General features: G+C 40.9%; 2 protein-coding genes across 2 annotated transcripts; one reads left to right on the forward strand and one right to left on the reverse strand.

The window, feature by feature from the left end:
• The first annotated feature begins 326 nt into the window (after positions 1 to 326).
• On the forward strand, positions 327 to 12,722 carry ap4e1 (adaptor related protein complex 4 subunit epsilon 1). The gene is made up of 21 exons (XM_071896660.2): positions 327 to 628; positions 841 to 912; positions 1,049 to 1,172; positions 1,330 to 1,403; positions 1,560 to 1,681; positions 1,882 to 2,041; positions 2,225 to 2,391; positions 2,515 to 2,588; positions 2,690 to 2,812; positions 2,914 to 3,023; positions 3,119 to 3,258; positions 3,705 to 3,817; positions 3,951 to 4,069; positions 5,012 to 5,314; positions 5,976 to 6,087; positions 6,180 to 6,318; positions 6,435 to 6,690; positions 6,791 to 7,339; positions 7,645 to 7,835; positions 7,945 to 8,105; positions 10,734 to 12,722. The coding sequence occupies exons 1-21, from the start codon at positions 488 to 490 to the stop codon at positions 10,892 to 10,894; spliced, it is 3,411 nt and encodes a 1,136-aa protein (XP_071752761.2). The 5' UTR covers positions 327 to 487; the 3' UTR covers positions 10,895 to 12,722.
• Positions 12,723 to 13,758: 1,036 nt separating this feature from the next.
• On the reverse strand, positions 13,759 to 16,570 carry cyp19a1b (cytochrome P450, family 19, subfamily A, polypeptide 1b). The gene is made up of 9 exons (XM_071896656.2): positions 16,444 to 16,570; positions 15,951 to 16,101; positions 15,694 to 15,848; positions 15,109 to 15,285; positions 14,888 to 15,002; positions 14,691 to 14,805; positions 14,425 to 14,587; positions 14,097 to 14,338; positions 13,759 to 14,010 (listed from the first exon to the last, which is right to left on the reverse strand). Exons 1-9 carry the CDS (start codon positions 16,568 to 16,570, stop codon positions 13,759 to 13,761), a joined length of 1,497 nt encoding a protein of 498 aa, XP_071752757.2.
• Positions 16,571 to 18,990: the final 2,420 nt, after the last annotated feature.

The raw sequence follows: 18,990 nt of genomic DNA on the forward strand, positions 1-18,990 counted from the left end.
ATGAGGGACTGTTTATCAAAATATCACAAACATAATAAACTGAGTTTTGAATATCACTATTGTGTTTAGTTATTGCTGTTGTTTTTCCTCTTCTTTACCTTTATTATTTCTTTTTTTTCCGCAAAATTTTACCAATTCTTTCAACCATGTTTTGGGGAAAAAAAGGCTTTAAAAATATTTGTTAGAGAGGGTACGGCTACAGCTGAATACAGCAGGTAAAACCAGTAGCTGCTGTTTGTTTTCATTGAAGGAAACAAATAAAGTTTTTGCAAATACACGCGGAAGTGACATCATCAAGGAGCCAGTCTGCTGAATCAAAACAATGGCCGACTGGCAAGCTAATATTCCGAGACTGGAGATATTTTTAAGCGCTTGACACTAAATATTCACTATTTTTTAAGAACGCGTCAGTGCTATGGGTAAATGATTTAACAGCTGTATTTTACCAGAAAGAAGCCAGCTGTCGAGTCTGCTTTACGGCGCCACAATGAGCGATGTTGTCGAGAAAACCCTGACAGCTCTGCCGAGTCTGCTGTCTCTAGACTCACAGCCTGGGTCTGGAAAACTATCCTCCACTTCTAAATTAGGAAACCTCATCAGAGGCATCACTGAATTGACGTCCAAACATGTGAGTCTATCCATTTGAGCGGTACGATAAGTAAACTGAACCTCATTATGTTGTTGCTGATGGACTAGCTTGCTAAGCTGACTAAGCTAATGTGGTCAACATCAAGCAGAGCGAGTTAGTACCGACGTTAGAAGGCATTTACTCACATATAACATTTGACCACAGTGGTTTTCATTGATCTTATTGCCTTTACTTGTATTTCTGCTGTTAAGGACGAAGAGAAACTTATTCAACGTGAACTGTCCTCTATCAAAGAACAGGTGTCTTCCCCCAACACCTCCATGGTAAGATTTTCCCCTTTAGTCTTGCTCTAGAGATTGTCAGGTCCAGTGATGCCAGAAAGTACTGATATCTGGACTGAGGTGTTTTCATCACATGCTGATTTATATCTGTACTTCCCTGTGTCATGATCTAATTCAGAGGCAGATGAAGGAGCTCATGGTGAGAGCTATCTACTGTGAAATGCTGGGTTATGAGGCATCTTTCAGCTATATTCATGCCATCAAACTGGCTCAACAAGGCACTGTTCTGGAGAAGAGAGTCGGTATGTCTTTTTCTAATCAATTTGTCACCATAACAACCGTAACCCCATCCATCCATAACAATGAAACGATCCCATTGTATCCTACACTGCCTTGGTTTAAAAAAAAATAAAAAATTGATTTGTTTGGTTTCATTAGTGATGTGTTTATGATTTCCAGGTTACCTAGCTGTGTCTTTGTTTCTGAATGAAAGTCATGAGCTGCTGCTTCTCCTTGTGAACACTGTATTGAAGGTTAGTGTTCATTTTTCATATATTTGCCATCTTCAGTTCAAGTAAGGACCTGAATTTCTCCAATTCCTCAATAAAGTGTTATCTTATCTTATCTGATTTTATCTTATCTTATCTTATCTTAAGGATAACTAATGTGTATATATTTTGTGTTTACAGGATCTTCAGAGCACAAATCTTATTGAAGTGTGCATGGCTCTGACTGTTGTCAGTCAAGTGTTCCCCAAAGATATGATACCTGCAATCCTTCCACTGGTTGAGGAGAAACTCAATCACCCAAAGTAAGGGTTAGAGCTGTAAAATATTGTATTTTATTTTATTGTCTTTTTTTCCCCCCACAAATGCTGTGCCTTTCCAGTTCAAATTAGTTGTCTATATGTGTTCATGCCTATTTATTCATACGGTAATCCTAACCCTAAACATGAAAAATGTCAATCTCAAATATCATAATTTAATGGTGTTTCTTGTAACTTATTTATAGGGAAATCATCAGACGGAAAGCAGTCCTGGCGCTGTACAAATTCTACCTAATAGCACCTAATCAAGTTCAGCACATCCACAACAAGTTTCGGAAGGCTCTGTGCGACAAGGATCCTGGTGTTATGACCGCTTCACTACACATCTACTTACAGATGATCAAGGTTCTTCATTTTACTGTCTTCCACTATTATTCTCCAAGTTCAGGCTTCGCTACAATGGTGACTAGTTCTCTGTGAAAACTTACTGTAGTGCATCAGCTCTGATGTCTTGATTTGAGCTTTGTTGCAGAGCAGAAGCCGGTGTTATCCAGTCATGTCACACATTTCCCTTACCTTACCTTACAGGAGAATCCAGATGGTTATAAGGACCTGACAGCAAGTTTTGTAACCATATTGAAGCAGGTGGTGGGAGGGAAGCTGCCCATGGATTTTAACTACCACAGTGTTCCTGCTCCCTGGCTTCAAATCCAGCTGCTCAGAATACTGTCCTTACTAGGGAAAAACGACCAGAGGTAATTATTAGCTATTCTATCCATTGATGAGCTGATTGCCTGTGGTACCATGCAGTTACTACAGTAGCACTCTATATTTGCCTTATCCCAAGTAGATTTTCTGAGTCTATTCCTTGTTGACAGTACAAGTGAGATGATGTATGAAGTCCTTGATGAGTCTTTACGAAGAGCAGAGATGAACCATAACATCACTTATGGTATGTCACATCTGTTATACAGTTTCTGGTAAATTCAGTTCTGTTAAACATTTAAGCACTCATTTCTACCATTTTTTTTTATAAATCTTCCTTTTTTCCAGCAATATTATATGAGTGTGTGAAATCCATATACACAATTCATCCCAAAGCTGATCTTTTGGAAAAAGCTGCAAAGTGTATCGGCAACTTTGTTCTTTCACCAAAAATTAATCTCAAATATCTAGGTAAGATCCAAATAAAACTTGATCCAATTGAAGCCACTTTTTCTCCAATCACTATTTCAGATATTTACTGAAGTAAAACTATTAATTTGGTGTTATTGTAGGCTTGAAGGCCCTCACCTACGTGGTCCAGCAGGATGCTAACCTTGCCCTGCAGCATCAGATGACCATTATAGAGTGTCTTGATCACTCTGACCTCATCATCAAGCGTGAGGTGAGGCGGGTACAGCTGCAGTTTGGGTTTTGTTGTCATTACAACACTGACTTGTAGATTCACTGCATCACGGGGCTTTCTGTATTCCCTTGTAGACGCTGGAGTTGCTCTTCCGGATCACCAACGGCCAGAATGTCGCAGTCATTGTCGAGAAGATGCTGGAGTTTCTCCGCCTCAGTACAGATGACTACACTACTATTGACCTGGTGGGGAAGGTGGCAGAACTGGCAGAAAAATATCCTTTTATGATTTTGGCCACAGCACCTGTGAATCATACTATAAAAAAGATGTAGCACTCAGTGTTTCCATTACAATCAATTATCTCTGGTGGCCCCCTGTAGCTGGAAAATGTCCCCTACGTCTAGAAGTGTAAATACAATGAAAATTCCTCATAAAGAGTCTTTCACAAACTGCAACACCTACTGGAACTGATCCTGGAATGAGCCTCGGAGCAAACCTGGCTCAAAATCACACCCACCACCCCATATATACAAAAAAAAATTACAGGAAAGGAAAGTCTTTCATGATACACTGTGGTTTAGTTTAGATAGCTGTGACAACTGGGCTCAGTAGACGAGTATATTTATTATGTGTGAACTTAAGATAACATGCTGTTGTATTTTCATAGACTTTGGGTTTTCCCATTTATTACCTGGTTTTTGTTCCTATGAACCAAAATACATATGCGCCGGACAATGAATGGTTCATTGAGACCATGAACACTGTGTTTTCACTGGGTGGAGACATGATGCAGCCCGACATCCCAAACAGTTTCCTTAGACTGCTGTCAGAGGGTGAGAAAACCACACACTCCACTTCTTCTGTGTTGCTCCTGTGTTCTAATATTAAATTAGTTGAGTTCAGTTATTTGATACTGATATTGAATTGAATTCTTAAATTCTTTATTTCTTCTCTTTATTGGTCCAGGCTTTGACAACGTGGATGAGGACCTGCAGTTGAGGCTGTTTGCTGTGGATTCATATGTGTCTCTACTGCAAGGAGAGCCTGCCAAACTGCCTCAGCGCTTCCTACAAGTCATCAGCTGGGTGAGCACTGCTGGCTTTATTTTAATATAGTTTGTATAATGCTTATATAATAATAATTATAATAATAAAACCAAAGTTTTATGAATTATTAAAGTGCTTTATAGGAACGTATGACAACAAGAATAGTACAATGTATAAGGAGAGAAAAACAGCAACTCCATTCAAATGAAAATTGGTTAGAAAAAATCTAAAAATAAGACAAAAACATAAGAAACAACACAAGATTAAAAGTGAGCCAAATCAAAAACGGTTACATAAAAGTCAATAAAATGTTTTTTAAGATGTGTTTTAAAAAATGATAAAGAATTAGCTGGCCTGAGTTCCTCAAACAGGTCAGTCCATAGTTTAGAGACCCTGAAGGCAAAAGCACAGTCAGTCTCGATTCTGTCTGTCTGTCAGTTTGACTTTTCAGTCGGACAATCAGAAGTGCCCTGTCAGACGATCTCAAGCGGCGCCCCGGCTCATAGGGATCGAAGAAGTCTGCAGTGTAGCCAGGGACCAGACTTAGCTGAGCTTTTAGCTGATCAGTAAAATCTTAAAATCAATTTATCGTCTAACTGGTAGCCAGTGGAGAGGTGCTGTCTCTTTATTTGGCACCAGTTGAAATCCTAGCTGCTGTATTCTGAATGAGCTGGAGACATGAGAGTGAGTTTTGACGAGAATGACTTATTCTTAGGCAAGAATAGAGGGAGCTGCAGTGGTGTAAACAAGATGAGATACAAAGCATGAATAACCTTCTCTAAATCTGTGGTGGATTAAAAACAACTTGATTGTTGATCTGTTTCTCTGTTGTTAGAAGTGAGACGGTACTACTCTACCTGTTCTTCAGAAAGTCAAGTGACCATCAAAAATCACTCCTGAGTTTCTCCTTCCACCTTAATGAGATTCACCTCATAGTATTTCAAACACACTACAGTTTTGTCCCTTGTCTGCTATGCACAGGTTCTAGGTGAATACTCTCATTTGAGGGAGGGACTTGAAGCGGCCACAGTGCTGAGACTCCTGGCCAAGCTGTTGGACATGAAGCGCACCAGCAGCGAAACCAAGAGCTGGGTCCTAATGGCCATGACCAAGATCAGCGAGGGTCCTGCCTGTGTGTGTGTGGCTCAGGAGGTTTCTGAAAGATACAGCGGGTCCCTGGACACAGTGCTGAGACAGAGGGTCCAGGAGCTGCAGCACCTCAGCCAAGGCTCAGAGCTTCGGGACAGGGTGCTGCCTCGAAACGCCGGCCTGGAGCCCCTGGAGGTGAGGTACAGCTAGGGCTGCACTGTTAATTATGTGTAAATGTATATTGTGATTTTAATGTGGTTTCCAATTAATAATCATAGAAAATCGGCATATAATATAGGGTAGAATGTCAGCTACAGTTGAAAATAGTCAAGATGTTCGTATAAGATGTCAAAAGTACAGGAAATATTTTTTTTCTCTTATCTAGACTAATTATTGTTAATTGGGATTATTACTTCAGCCATAAGCATACAGCCTTAGGTACAGCACATCTACAGCAGATCTGCATCAACCAAGTAATTCCTAGTATTTGTTTCAACATGCTTGGAGTAACCTGATGGGTTGGTTTACCACATTAGGATAATTCAGATACTGTCAGATAAGCTAACAACCACTGAAGAATATACTAAACTAAACAAATTGTCCTATGTGGCAAACTAAACCCATCTGGCAGCTAAGAAGCCTGAAAATAATACATGAAACGTTTTTGCAAGCACTGTTTAACCCAGGTCTGATCAATAGTTCATGATAGTATTTCCTTGATCCCAAGTTTACAACTCCTTCATTTCAAAATGTTCAGTTTTGGCTGTTGGAAGTTGTTTGGCAAGATGAAACTTGTTGTGGTAATTTGCTTAAATTGCTGAGATCTAATTTCACTTGGCATCATGTTATTTGCCAGGTGGATTCTTCTCTGTCATTTTTGGATGGATTTGTGTCTGAGGCGTTGGCTGCTGGTGCTGCTCCTTACAAGCCTCCCCATCAGCGTCAAGAGGAGCTAGCTCAAGCAAAAGGTAAATCACCTATACAGTCTGTGGCTGTGCCAGATTTGGCAGCATGTTCACTGCCTTGTTCTGGTATGTTCTGACTGTGTGGTTTCCCTCAGCTCTGAGCCTGGAGCCATACGGCCTGTCCCTGCCTATCAGCATGTCCTCCTGCAGCATCGCAGACAGACAGTCTCCTACACTGTTATCCATGAGCTCAGGTCTATCAGGCAACAGCACTGATCTCTCACACAAAGGAGGGTATGTGGACACAACATGAAGACTCCTAGTCTAACAAATTAGGATATCACCGGTGTAGTTATGCTACATGTTTTTTGGTTGATTACCTATCGATTGATATCTTATGTTTTTTTTAGCACTGCAACTCTGAAGCTGGATGGAGTGAAGAGGGTGTGGGGGAGGGAGGGCTATCTGGCCCAGAAGGAACCTCTGGAGGAGAGTGCCCAAGTTGAGGTTCCCAGTCCCCTGCGGTCACCCAGCCAGCAGAAGGGGGCCGATAGCACCCACAGCCAGACTCCCACTCCGACGCCCACTCCCGAGCCCGAACAAGAGAAACAGCAGCTGGCCTCGTCGCTTTTTGTCGGCCTTGGCTCCCAAAGCTCTGTGTGTCTGGTGAGCTTGCAAATTCTTCTAAATGGCTCGTCTGTATCTGCTTGAAATGAATACTACAACAATTATGTCTTGTTACAACTTGAAGTTTGCTTTCTAACAGATGGGAAAGTCAGAGCCAACGCCCCAGCGATTCAGAAGAAAAGCCAAAGGTCAGGGCTCGTCCTCGGCTGCCAGCGAGCAATTATCTAACTCTACTCATAGCACTGTGGATAACTTGCTGTGCAACAACCTACTGGATTCAACCGTCACCTCAGAACTGGCTGTTTCCACACCCAAACAGACCTCCCAGCTCCCTCAGGGCCTCACGACTACTAATGGCACCTGTGACGTAGAAGGGGATTTAATTGAGGGGACCGTTATGGGAAGCGGTCCGTCTCTCTTCGATGGTAACGGTATGGTAGCTGTTGATCCGGCTGCACACAAAGACCCAGACAGACCCAAGGACTTATGCCTCAGCTCCCATCTGCCTGCAGAGCTGTCGGGGCTGTCCCGCTCAGAAATCACCCCTCTCTGCTCCAACCAAAGCCTGGATCTCTCAGCCTGTCATGTGCAGAAAGAGGATGCCTTACTGCTCGTCATTTTCATTGCCAACTCCTCTGACTCTGCCGTTAAACAGATGCTACTACAGATAGACTCAGGAGAGCTTGAGGTAATTTATCGAGTATCAGTAAAAAGAACGCACACCCAGCGAGGTGCAGACATGAGGCTTTTGTGATATTTCGACTTGTGAAGAAAATTCAAGTTGCACACTCTTCTCTTTTCTTTTAGTTTTGTGCGTTATTTTATTAGTTATTATTTGGGTTAAAGCTTGAAACTAAAAGAAAAGAGACGAGTGTGCGACTTGAATCTTCTGTATAAGTGGTAATTTACCAAGCAGAAAATGATTAATGAACTTTGATGTTATCCTCATCAGTCTTTCATATTAAAGGAGGGTTTTTGCTGTTTTTCTTTCAGGTATCCTGTGTGTCTGACAGTCCAGTGGAGGAGGTGCGACGCCACAGTGTAGCGGTGTGCCAGTATTCCCTGATCATGAAGAGGCCCTCGGCTCACGTGGAAGTGACTGGGACGGTTTCCTACCAGTTGCCTGTTGGGGAACCACAGGCAGTGCAGTTTTCATACAGACTCTCCCTAACCAACTTCATCAGGTACACTATTTTCCACCTTCTTAATTTAGTTAAGTACGGCCTTGCGGACTCAAAGTGTATTGGTTGCTTACTTTTGTCTCTCATCTCTCCTGTTGCTGTGTTGGAGCAGACCTCTGACTGTGTCCACAGAGGAGTATGGAGCAATGTGGCTGGCCTTCTCCCACGATACAAAGCAGAACCTGACACTCTTAAACGATGGCCCAGATCCTCTCACAGCCACTCTAAATGTACTGAGGAAGAAACTTCAGCTTCATGTCGTGGACATCATAGGTGAACAGACGTTTATTTCCCTCTCTGAATTGAAATCTCAGTTCAATAGTCAGTTCAAATGAGATGTTCATTATAGCCAACATTATTTTTTGTATGATTTCATATTTAATGTATATGATAATCAGTGTTGTGGGTGACATGTCACTTGGCAATGTGTTGGAATACTCAGATTACTTTTTAGTGGTAACCAGTAACTTAACATGTTTGTTTTTCAGTTCTTGTATGTGTGTTATTAGTTTGTTTAATTTTTGTTAGTGCAAATTTAAAAAAAAGTAGAAAAACGTCAAAATCCTGCAGCATTTTTATTTTTTTTAATTTATCCTTTATTTAGCCAGGAAGGTCCCATTGAGATACAGGATCTCTTCTTCCAGGGAGTCCTGGTCAAGATGGTAGCTTAAACAGTTTCACATAAAAAAACAGTTTCACAAAACCCCCCCCAAAAAAACAATCTCACATGGTAGAACACATATAATACATAAAAGCTACACAAGGGAAAAAGTAAGGGAAGAGAAGCATACAGGCCATACCATCGATATCCGTAACACAGTCCATCTCAAGTCAAGGTTATATAAAACAGCAACACTTTTCCTTCAGGGCAGTTTGTAAAAGACCTTTAAAGGTATTCAAAGAAGGGAGTGCTTCTAAGGTAATGGTATTTTGCAACTCATTCCATGCCCAAGGTGCATAAAAGGAGAAAGCGGTTTTACCAAGCTCTGAGTGCACCCTGGGGACATTTAAAGAATCTGATTAGTAGATCTAGTGTTATAGTTGCTGGTATGATAGGATAAAAGGTTGGAGATATAAGTAGATAGTTTTCCTAGCAATGTCTTAACAATAAATAGCAACATGTGTATTTTTCTCCTCTGGTATAGAGAGGACCATCCTAGGGATTCATATAAAATGCAATGGTGAGTGCGTGAGCCTGCACTACAAAGCGTAATTCAGCGTGATATGCAGAATCCAGTTTTTTAAGTAGGGATGAAGTTGCATGCATGTAAATCACATCGCCATAATCTAATACAGTTAGAAATGAGCTTTGCACAATTTTCTTTCTGGCTTCAAATGGAAAACATTTTTTTAAACGGATGAAAAAGCCCAGTTTAGGCCTAAGCTTTTTCAACAGATTATCAACATGCACATTAAAAGCCAACTTTTCATCAAGCCATATGCCTAGGTATTTATAAGAGGTGACTCTTTCTATACATGTACCTTCTAATGTCAAGATAGTGGGATCAGCTGCTTTAGAGCGAGAACGAGTGAAGGTCATATATTTGGTCTTTTTTGAATTTAGGACCAGATTTAGTTTTAACAGTGAAAGCTGCAGTGATTGAAAAGCATCCTGCAAGAGCTCTATGGCTTGATTCAAAGAGGGTGCCATCGTATAAATGATTGTGTCGTCAGCGTACATATGTATCTTAGCTGGATTTATTCCATGACCTAAGTCATTTATAAAAATAGAGAATAAGATAGGAGCTAAAATAGATCCTTGAGGGACACCTTTGTTTACTGTAAATGAGGCTGAGGTATAGTTTTCTAACGAGACACACTGAGTTATATCGGATAGATATTCTTAAACCAATTTAGAGCCATTTCACTAAGGCCTATACAGCTAAGTCTCTGTAATAGCAGTTCGTGATCTACAGAGTCGAACGCTTTAGACAAATCAACAAATAGAGCTGCACAGTGCTTTTTGCTATCTAAAGAATTGATGATATCATTAGTAACTAGCATAGTCGCTGTTATAGTACTATGACCTGATCTAAAACCTGACTGAAATTCACTGAGAATATTATTTTCAGATAAGAACTGTTTTAATTGGTCATTTACAAGAGATTCAAATACTTTGGCCATAACAGACAGTCTGGGAATAGGACGGTAATTATTTAAGTCAGAAGGGTCTCCACCCTTTAATAAAGGGAGAACCATAGCTGGTTTCCAGGTACTGGGTATGATGTTGGAGCATAAGCTAAGATTAAAAACAGAAGCAATAGGCACTGCAATAATATCTGCAGCAATTTTTAAAAAGTAAGGCTCTATCTTATCTGGGCCTGGAGATTTTTTACAGTCCAGGGTTAATAGAGCTTTGTGAACTTGCGAGGTTAAGATAGGAGTAAAAGTGAACAGTTGAGCAGGGCAACATGGGACAGGCTCAGAGTTTCCTTTTGCACTATGTACTCCTATGTACTTCCTTTCATGCAGGCATGCTGCTAATTGAAAAAAACAAAATCCAAGCATGCTTGATATAAATGAGATTTACTGTTATAAAAACAGAGCAGAAGTTATGCATTGCATTTTAAAACAATGATCAAAATACACTTGGCAGCACAAGCCATATTCCTATGGCTTTGTTTTTTGGAAGTGGATAACACAAAAGTACTCTAACCAGTTACTTTTAATGAAGAGTAACCAATAACATAACTAGTTACTTTTTAAGGTAAGTAACAAAATAAAGTAACCAATTACTTTTAGAAGTAGTTTAGCCCAACACTGGTAATAACATGAAGAATGCACATTTTAAAATTGATAATACGTATGTACAAGGACCAAAGGTTTATGACATATAGGTTGATATGTGTTAATTGTAAGCAACAAATGCATACCTACACTCTTGTATCATTTTCCCTGTAGGGCTGGAGGGGATCGTAGCTTGCCGGCTCCTCCAGGGGCAGCCATGTCTGATGCACTGCCGTATCCATGCCGGCGCCCTGGCTGTGTGGCTGCGCTCTCCGGTCGCTGACCTGCCCGACTGCCTGCTGTACCACTGTCAGAGGGCTTTACAGGAGCACTGACCCCTCACTGCCACACCTCCACTGAGGCTGAGGGGCAACTAGACACCTAGACCCTCAACAGCTAAAGAGGAAGGTACACAAGTTTGGCCTGACTGCAATGACTTAAAGGAATACAGTGCAAAGCACCGGATGTTGTGCATCCTCATCCTCATAGTACACTGTTTACCATTTGGTTGTCTCTTCCACTATATGTTACTTAGAAGGTTCCGGTTTTATGTCCATGAATGATATTTATTGCTTTTAAACAGGTGAACTGGTAGATTACATTACAGATTCTCGAAAGTCATCGCTGGTAATAACCTCAGGGGAAAGTGAATGTGTGTTGAACTCTTCAGTGGATGTCTGGTGTTTCAAAATAACACTAACAAACACAAGCATGTCTTAAAATGATGAGCGGGCTCCACAATGACTTGAAAACTTAAATGGGTGAAGTAAACAATTATGATATATTTTTGATCTGAAAGGGGAATATATTTTTCCTGTGCCCCACGTCTGTATGCTGTAGCAAGAGAGATTTTGTCCTGCTTTCTAATTTGTAACTTCATTAGAGAATGAATTGGAAAAGATGGCTGTACCATAATCAGGATGGTTTTCTAGGCATGTGGCTACATTTTCTGGTTTAGAGCTTTCAATACTAAGAAGCCCCTTTGGATGCAAATGTTCAGACAAACATTATATGAATTAACAAGATTGGTCTCCCATTAACTGCCCACTAAGTAACTAACTCTAAGCTTTACATTTGTATGCTGTTACAGATTAGAGTTTTGGTTCTCTTCATGTTCAGAAATACTGAATGAACCATGAATTCTTACACTGATTTGTATTTCCATTTAAGATCTTTTGCTGCTTAGCTTTGCTTGTGATAAGCACAGGGAAGATAGTAGCATCAGCTCAAAGTGACCTGCCCGTGATTCTGTACCAAATCAAAGGTTTCGTTACTTCTAGTGTGCATTTGGCTGAAGTATGATCAGGAAAATTTAAGCGGCTGTACCTGTCAATGAAGCAGACTTACATTTACAGAGTTGAGTAAGCTGCCTTTCAAAGGAGAACCTGTTAGTCTCACTGCTAACGTGTCAGTCCAGTGAAAAGGGATTCACACCCCTGTTTGTCCAAAGGATACGTTCTGTTCATGTTAACCTTGGAGTGCAGCAGTTAAACTCATTACTCTCAGGTCTTTGATGAGATCGACCATTGAGCTAGCTTGTCTTAAGTACAGCAGTGACAGTGTTATCAAGGTTTCACTTGGCGGTGTCCATGTTGTCCATTTCTAATGCTGAGGAACGGTGGGAGTTTTCATTTTCCTCCATTTTTTGCAGACGCTGCATTCAATGTAACATGATTATCTATGCACTCATGTTTTCGGTTAGTAAATTCACAGCGAGAGGTGGATTCTAGTGGTCTTTGATTATTATATTTTTGTATCAATGCAGTATTTCAAACATATTTATTGGATTTATATTCTTACAAAATATTTTATATTAATTTCAACTGAAGAAAACAAAAATCATTCATTGTGCTTGATGTACTGTTTCATTGCCCTGTGCCAGATTTAGTCTGCAGTTTGTAGGACTTGTCTCAGTCTGTATTATTTAATCCGACTTGAAAGGAACGTTTACCTTTTTTTTTTTTTTTGCTTGTGTGCTGGATTTGAAGCACAGTTTGAAACTAAAGACCCGTCTAAAACACAAATTTAACCCAACGCCTTATGTTCTAATGCCAAGGTGGCGTGTTTGATTTGTGCCTGTGGTACAGATAAAATAGTTGTTTTTTAGAGTGCCTGTCATTCCATTCTGCTAACTTATGAATAAATTTGACACATGCAAACTAACTTACTTTTGACTGACTGACCTTTCATTCAATAGAGGCTACTACAGTATGTAGGCCTGTAACAGTTACGGAACAGATGTGTTGGACTTGAGGCAAAGGGAGAGGATGTGACAATAAAGAATTTATGATGTTTTTCCCCTGAGTTCTAGTCTACATTTATTATTTGGAACTAAAGAATGTAATGGAACTAAAGATTTCTATTGTTTATTGAATGAATTTAATCATTGCTGCTTGTTTTATACATACACCAAATGTACAAAATATAAAGGGCATCTTCCTGATATTGAGTTGCAGTCCCTTTTGCACAATCCACGTCAGTTGTCTCAAAGCTTAAAAATCTTCCTCTAACTCGTCTGTTGCTCTTTATCTACATCTCCTCCTTGGTGATTGGTATAGATTTAATAATGGAAATCAATAAGGGATAATGGCTGGATTCACCTCATCAGAGTGCTTCATGAAAAGAGCAAGTGTCCCTAATATTTTCTACATTTAGTGTATACTGAAATTATAACATGTCTTTTACATCTAGCTCACACTACTTACTATATTGTACCAGTACTTTGACAATATTTCATACAGGTAACTGCCAAGGCGAAGGAAACACGTCCGTAAATAAGCAATGCAACATATATTTAAGAAGTGGCTCTGTTTTTTTTGTGGTGCATGTCTTAGCACGCATATGGTCCCATTCTTCCCCTTAGATGGTAAACCATTGTGCTGACGGAAGCAGTCTGGCTCGCATGACAATGTCCCCATGCACCGGGTTGAATTGTGTGTTAAACATGAACACAATGAAAGCCATATTGCTGCCTCAAACCAGTTAAACCCCTAAGAAATATTTCAGAATTGGTGTTTAATGCAAAACAAAGGGTTGAATTTCATATGCAGTATCAGTGTCACGTCTCTCTAAGTCCCAAAACTCCTTCCTTTATTCCTTTATTTTGGCAGTTACCTGTAGATTTCTCCAATTACTCCCTTCAACATAGACAATACCTATAGGTAATTCTTTGTCAAAAATCTAACGCTGGCTTCGCCTCTCAGTGCTGAGTGTGTTGAGGCGGTGTCGTTCTCGGGATGAAGCGCATGGCCAGGCTGTGTTCGTCCTCCACCGGCTGCTGCGACAGGTTGTTGGTCTGCCGGATGCTGCTGAGGGTGCAGCCGTGCCGAGGACACACCGTGTAGCGAGACAGCAGAGTGACCAAGATGGCCTTCATCATCACCATGGCGATGTGCTTGCCCACGCAGGAACGAGGCCCGCAACCGAAAGGCTGGAAGAAACGACTGGGCACCTGCCAGAGAGAGGAGGTAAAGAATGACCTTGTTTTTTCTTTTTTCCCCGACTCATAAGTTCTTGCACAACATCCACCAAACTTACTGTTTTGTCAAAGTTCTCCAGGCTGAATTCATTGGGTTTTGAGAAGAATTCAGTCTTGTGCATAAGACCCATGTTGAGGATAATGTTGGTTCCTTTCCTCACTTCTGTGCCCTCGATGTTGTCATCGTCAAGAGCTTTTCGCATCGTGAAATCGACCACAGGATGGAACCTCAAAGACTCGTTGATGAAGCTCTCCAGCACTTTAAGGTTCTGATAATCAACGTTTTCTGCGTCTTTATCGCCTGGTAATGAGAATACAACGAGGGATTGTTAGAATAGTTAGATTTTCACATGCCATAGAGTTAAACTGAGGTTGTAAATCTGTCACCCAAGAGAGTGTTCATCTCCTCCACTATCCTCAGCTCTACTTCAGGGTTTTGTTTCAGCAGCATGAGCATGAAGAACAGGCTAATGGACAGAGTGTCGGGCGCCGCAATCACCATCTCCAACACACACTGCCTGACGTTCTCGCCTGAAAGCTCTCCGTGGTTCTGTAGAGCGAACACATACACAACACGACACAACACATGCAGAACAACCTCAGGATGGTCACCCTTTGACACAGATAGTATAGACTCATCAGAAGAGACGGACCTGGGCAAAGATGAGCTCCGATGCAAAGTCAAGATCATCATCCAGCTTCTCAGATTCAGTAATGGCCTTTCTTTTAATTTCAACAAGGCTTTCCATTGCATCCTGTAGCTCTTGGCTATTTGGCACAAAAAGCAACAGATTAGTTAGTAGAAATCATACGGCAGATGTTGAATTACTGTAGTGTGTGAGGGTCTTACGCTGCTCTCTTATGCTTATTGTACAACCATCCAATTTTGAAAAATATATCAGGCTTGATCAGAACTGTTTGCCAGGTCTCAAAGTAGTTTTGGATCTTCATTAGCAGGTCCTTTGCTGAGTTATGAGGAACAAAAAAAAAAATAGAAACAGAAAGCTGCATCATTTATTTACCAGCAGAAAATAACACTGTATGAGTAGGGAGAGTGAACACCCAACTGACCATTGAGAGGCACCCCGAGGAACAGCCTGTTAGAGATGTCCACCACTATGGCCCTCAGCAGGTTGAGAGCGTCCACATGGCCGGACGGGCCGGTCATGTCCTGCAGCCGGTCCAGGTGTTTGGCTGTGCAGCTCACACAGATTCCCTGTGTCCTCTGCAGACCCGGTCCTGTGAGAGCTGTCATACCAAATAACAATAACCAAGTGTTTCAGATACCATGGTCAAAACAGTGCAATGCAGAGGCAGCATTTCAGTCACTGTCAGACTTTAATTTACATGCCTTTGTTTTAATTTTTAGGTTGTTTTTTTTTGCATAAAAGCATTTGATTTGATTATTTTTGATAGTTTCAAAGTAGAAGTTGGATTAGTCTCTACAAGTAGAAATGTGTAGAGAGATGTGAAATAAAACATGGTATGTAAGAAAAGTAAATGGAGATTGAGACACCACAATACTCAGACTTAATCTTTGTACTACTGATATGTGCGATAGATAGATAGATAGATAGATAGATAGATACTTGATTGATCCCTAAGGAAATTCTGGATCTATATCTATCTGTCTGTCTGTCTAAGATGATTGCTCACCTTTAGCAAAATGTGTTCTCACTTTTTTCCAGAGTGGGACATCGCTGTTGAAAATGATACCTCTCCCTTCCATCCCAATACACTCCAGCCCTTTTTTGCTCCCAAACCTGGCAATGTAGCGGGTGCTCTTCAGGACATGATACACTGCAGACGACCTACAAGAGAAGCCTGGCTTTAGCTTCAGCGTATCTCTGATTCCTGATTCACTGCATGAGCTGCAGCTGCTGAAAAATGAGTGGCGTGTAGAGAGGACTTGCTTGCTGAGAATGAGCGTTTCCTCGCCGTTAATCCAGACGCGGACAATGCTGCCATATTTGTTGTTGTAGTAGTTGCTCGCTGTTCCTATCCCAGTCCAGATGAACCTGGCGTAGGTGAGAATAGGGCCAAGTCCTGCGCAGAAGGACGGACCTGGCAGAGATGGGACAAGTAGAGAGAAACAGCTGATAATTTAGGGCAGCAGGGTGGTTTAATGATTACGAAGGCCACCCTTAAACTAGAAGATCCGGTTCAAGTATCCGGTTCAAGAAAAATTTTGCTTTGGGCCTTGTCCCTGTCCTGAATGTAAAAAAAAATGCAATTACCATGCAAGGTACAAAACACTTTAAAGAGAAAACCCTACCTCTGACACTTAAAACCGTCTATTCACAGGTGATTCCTATGTCTATGTCACCTGCCCACATCTAATTTCAGTAAAGTTTCATCTTACCTTATGTTGATTTTCAACAAGGAGTAGAAGCTGGAGGCTGTTACCTGGTGTGTGTGACCGGCTGGTTCTGCTCCAGGTGAAGAGCAGGAGGCAGAGCAGCAGCAGCAGCAGGGCAGTGACTCCAGACTCGACTGTGACAGGGCTCATGGTGAGTGTCTCCACAGGCAGCATCCCCTGGTCTGAAATACACCTGAGCGACAACACTGCGTCATCTGCCCACACACACACACACACACACACACAGAGCTGGACCTGCGCCCATAGAGTTTGCCCCTCCTTCAGCCAGCAGGTGAATCAGTCTCACCTCAAAACCCCTAACAAAATAGGAGAGGAACCTTAAAGTCACTGTTGTCAGTGTCTTTCTTCCTTAATGTGATTTATTACATGTTGAAATGGGATATTGAGCCACGACATAACGCGGGAAAGGATCATTCAAAAGTGTAAACCAATGGGATATCAGTTGGGAAGAGAACGTTTTATTGATGGGAAGGGCGGAGGGGCAGATTGTTCAAAAATCTGTGATGCTTTTATTGGTTGGAAGTTTTTATGTACGCCTCCTGGTACACGATGAGGTCACCTCTGAAGATTTTCTGTTTTCCAGGAAGTAAAATTAATGAGATTTTGATATAAAATACAATCTATAGAAAGATCACTGCACACTCGACTACTATCTTTGCGAAGGTGATAGAGGCCAAAATAAATCAAAGTGGAGGAGCAAAACTTATGCACACTTAGGTCCATGCGAGTTTCTTTGATATAAAATAAAACAGAATAATGACTTTTTTTTGGTAGAAATTGTCAAATAGGTGTATGGTATGATGGTTAGAATGAGCTAAAAAGGCAAAAAAGTCATTTTTCATTCCAGTGTGACTTTAAACTCTGGACAGCCTTGCCTTTTGATCCCTCTTAATGCTCTTGTCCTTCAGCACTGGGATGTAACATAGTGCTGGCACTTAAAAAACCAAAACACACCCACATAAAGCTTTTCACGATGACCTGTTTGTTTTACTGAGGCAGCTGTCTGATAAAGGTTTAGTAATTAAATTCCACATCTAAGATCACTACTGTAAACCTGCGGGCGGCAGACAGATTCTTCCTTGATCCTTTAATGTTATTACAACTTTATCATACTCACAAGATTCTCCCAAGCTATTATGTATATATTTTTTTTAATTAATTCTACATCTTTATAAACAAAATTAATATCTTTGCTAGTAATATCTTTACTATTCTAAGCAATGTTTAATTCCTCATTGACAAATTATCAAAGAGTGATACTCACTTTTCTCGTCCTTTACTTCTCCTGAGCAGCTAGAGCGCAATTTGTGTGGCACTTTGGAAATGTACTGCTTCCTCCACTGGTTTTAAAGATGTGCAGCATTCTTCTGCCAAATAAATCACAGTGATTCAAGTGTTTATAAATCCTTGGTTAAGCTTTCATTTTACTGGTTGCTTGGAAACACCACCACTTGGGGGTTACAAGTACCACTAAATGGCAGAACATTGTACAGCAGACTCAAAGGCGGGACAATGGGGCACATCTGAACCAGAGAGCAGCTCCAAAATGAACAAAAACACTTTCGTCTTTCATCAGTTGTTCTTGTGTTTCATTTTTTTGAGGCAGGCTTACTTCACCTTTAGTGTCGTTCGAAACAAAGAAACCCCACTGTCCAATTCATCAACTAAGAGCCTTTTCAGGAGGAAATTAGTCAGCGAGGTCAGGCTGACCCAAGTCAAAGGGAGCAGGGTTTTACCCAGCCGCCATTCACATAGAGAGGAACAAGGGCATGAAACAGGAGATGTGACATGTGAATGATTTAACACGCTGTCTATGTGATTATCAGCATTAGACAACTTGAAAGTAAAGCATGCAAGTAAAATTGGAGGGGAAAGCCGTGTTCATGCAGACATTGTTCAAGTTCACTACCTATGAATAGCTGGTATGTCGTTGATCAAGATATTGAGCCTCAGGACTTTTATCCCAAAGTACAAGTTGGTCAGAAAACTTTCTCTCCTAGTTGTCATGGAGACTAAGCCCCAACGATGAGGGCTTTTTGGAATTGAAGACACATTAATGTTCTTACTATAGCACCAATGCTCATGGAAAAAATCTATACGATGATCATAATTCTTTAGTTGGAGATAGATACTGAAATAAGTGAAAAACATGAAAACCCATTTATGAAAAGGGAGTTTTATAGACACACACACACACACACACACACACACACACTGTCTTTTATTGAAACTGCTCTGAAAGCTCTCTTGTGGATCCAAAGAATGTTTCCCTTGTTCATTTTTTTTTTATTCCACTTTTGTATAATTTGGAGTAGGATGGACTGGCATCAAAACTGGGAGAAACAGCAGCAGAATGATGAGAATGCACTATGCATGACACTGTATGTCACTCTAGAAATATGTACACTTGCTGCTTATAAATCAAGTATAAGCCTGCAGATTTTAACTGTTTTCCAGATGCTTGCAGTTGCGCAATGCATCATGCGTTTTTCCCCTGTGGTTACAGACTTATTTTGACATGTTTTTTTCTCCCAGCAGCTCCAGTGTCATTTCCGCCGCCGTACTTTCCCCGT

Source organism: Centroberyx gerrardi, chromosome 4 (assembly GCF_048128805.1).
Source record: "Centroberyx gerrardi isolate f3 chromosome 4, fCenGer3.hap1.cur.20231027, whole genome shotgun sequence".
Lineage (NCBI taxonomy): Eukaryota > Metazoa > Chordata > Actinopteri > Beryciformes > Berycidae > Centroberyx > Centroberyx gerrardi.

What these genes read in the sequence shown, in the direction of transcription:
- ap4e1 (XM_071896660.2), top strand. Translation starts at nt 488, where the DNA reads ATGAGCGATGTTGTCGAGAAAACCCTGACAGCTCTGCCGAGTCTGCTG. An exon ending in CCCAAAGCTCTGTGTGTCTG is followed by an intron (nt 6,691 to 6,790) that starts GTGAGCTTGCAA and finishes GCTTTCTAACAG; the next exon opens with ATGGGAAAGTCAGAGCCAAC. An exon ending in TCATGTCGTGGACATCATAG is followed by an intron (nt 8,106 to 10,733) that starts GTGAACAGACGT and finishes TTTTCCCTGTAG; the next exon opens with GGCTGGAGGGGATCGTAGCT.
- cyp19a1b (XM_071896656.2), bottom strand. Translation starts at nt 16,570, where the DNA reads ATGCTGCCTGTGGAGACACTCACCATGAGCCCTGTCACAGTCGAGTCT. An exon ending in GAGAACACATTTTGCTAAAG is followed by an intron (nt 15,286 to 15,693) that starts GTGAGCAATCAT and finishes TTGGTATGACAG; the next exon opens with CTCTCACAGGACCGGGTCTG. An exon ending in AATAAGCATAAGAGAGCAGC is followed by an intron (nt 14,806 to 14,887) that starts GTAAGACCCTCA and finishes TGTGCCAAATAG; the next exon opens with CCAAGAGCTACAGGATGCAA.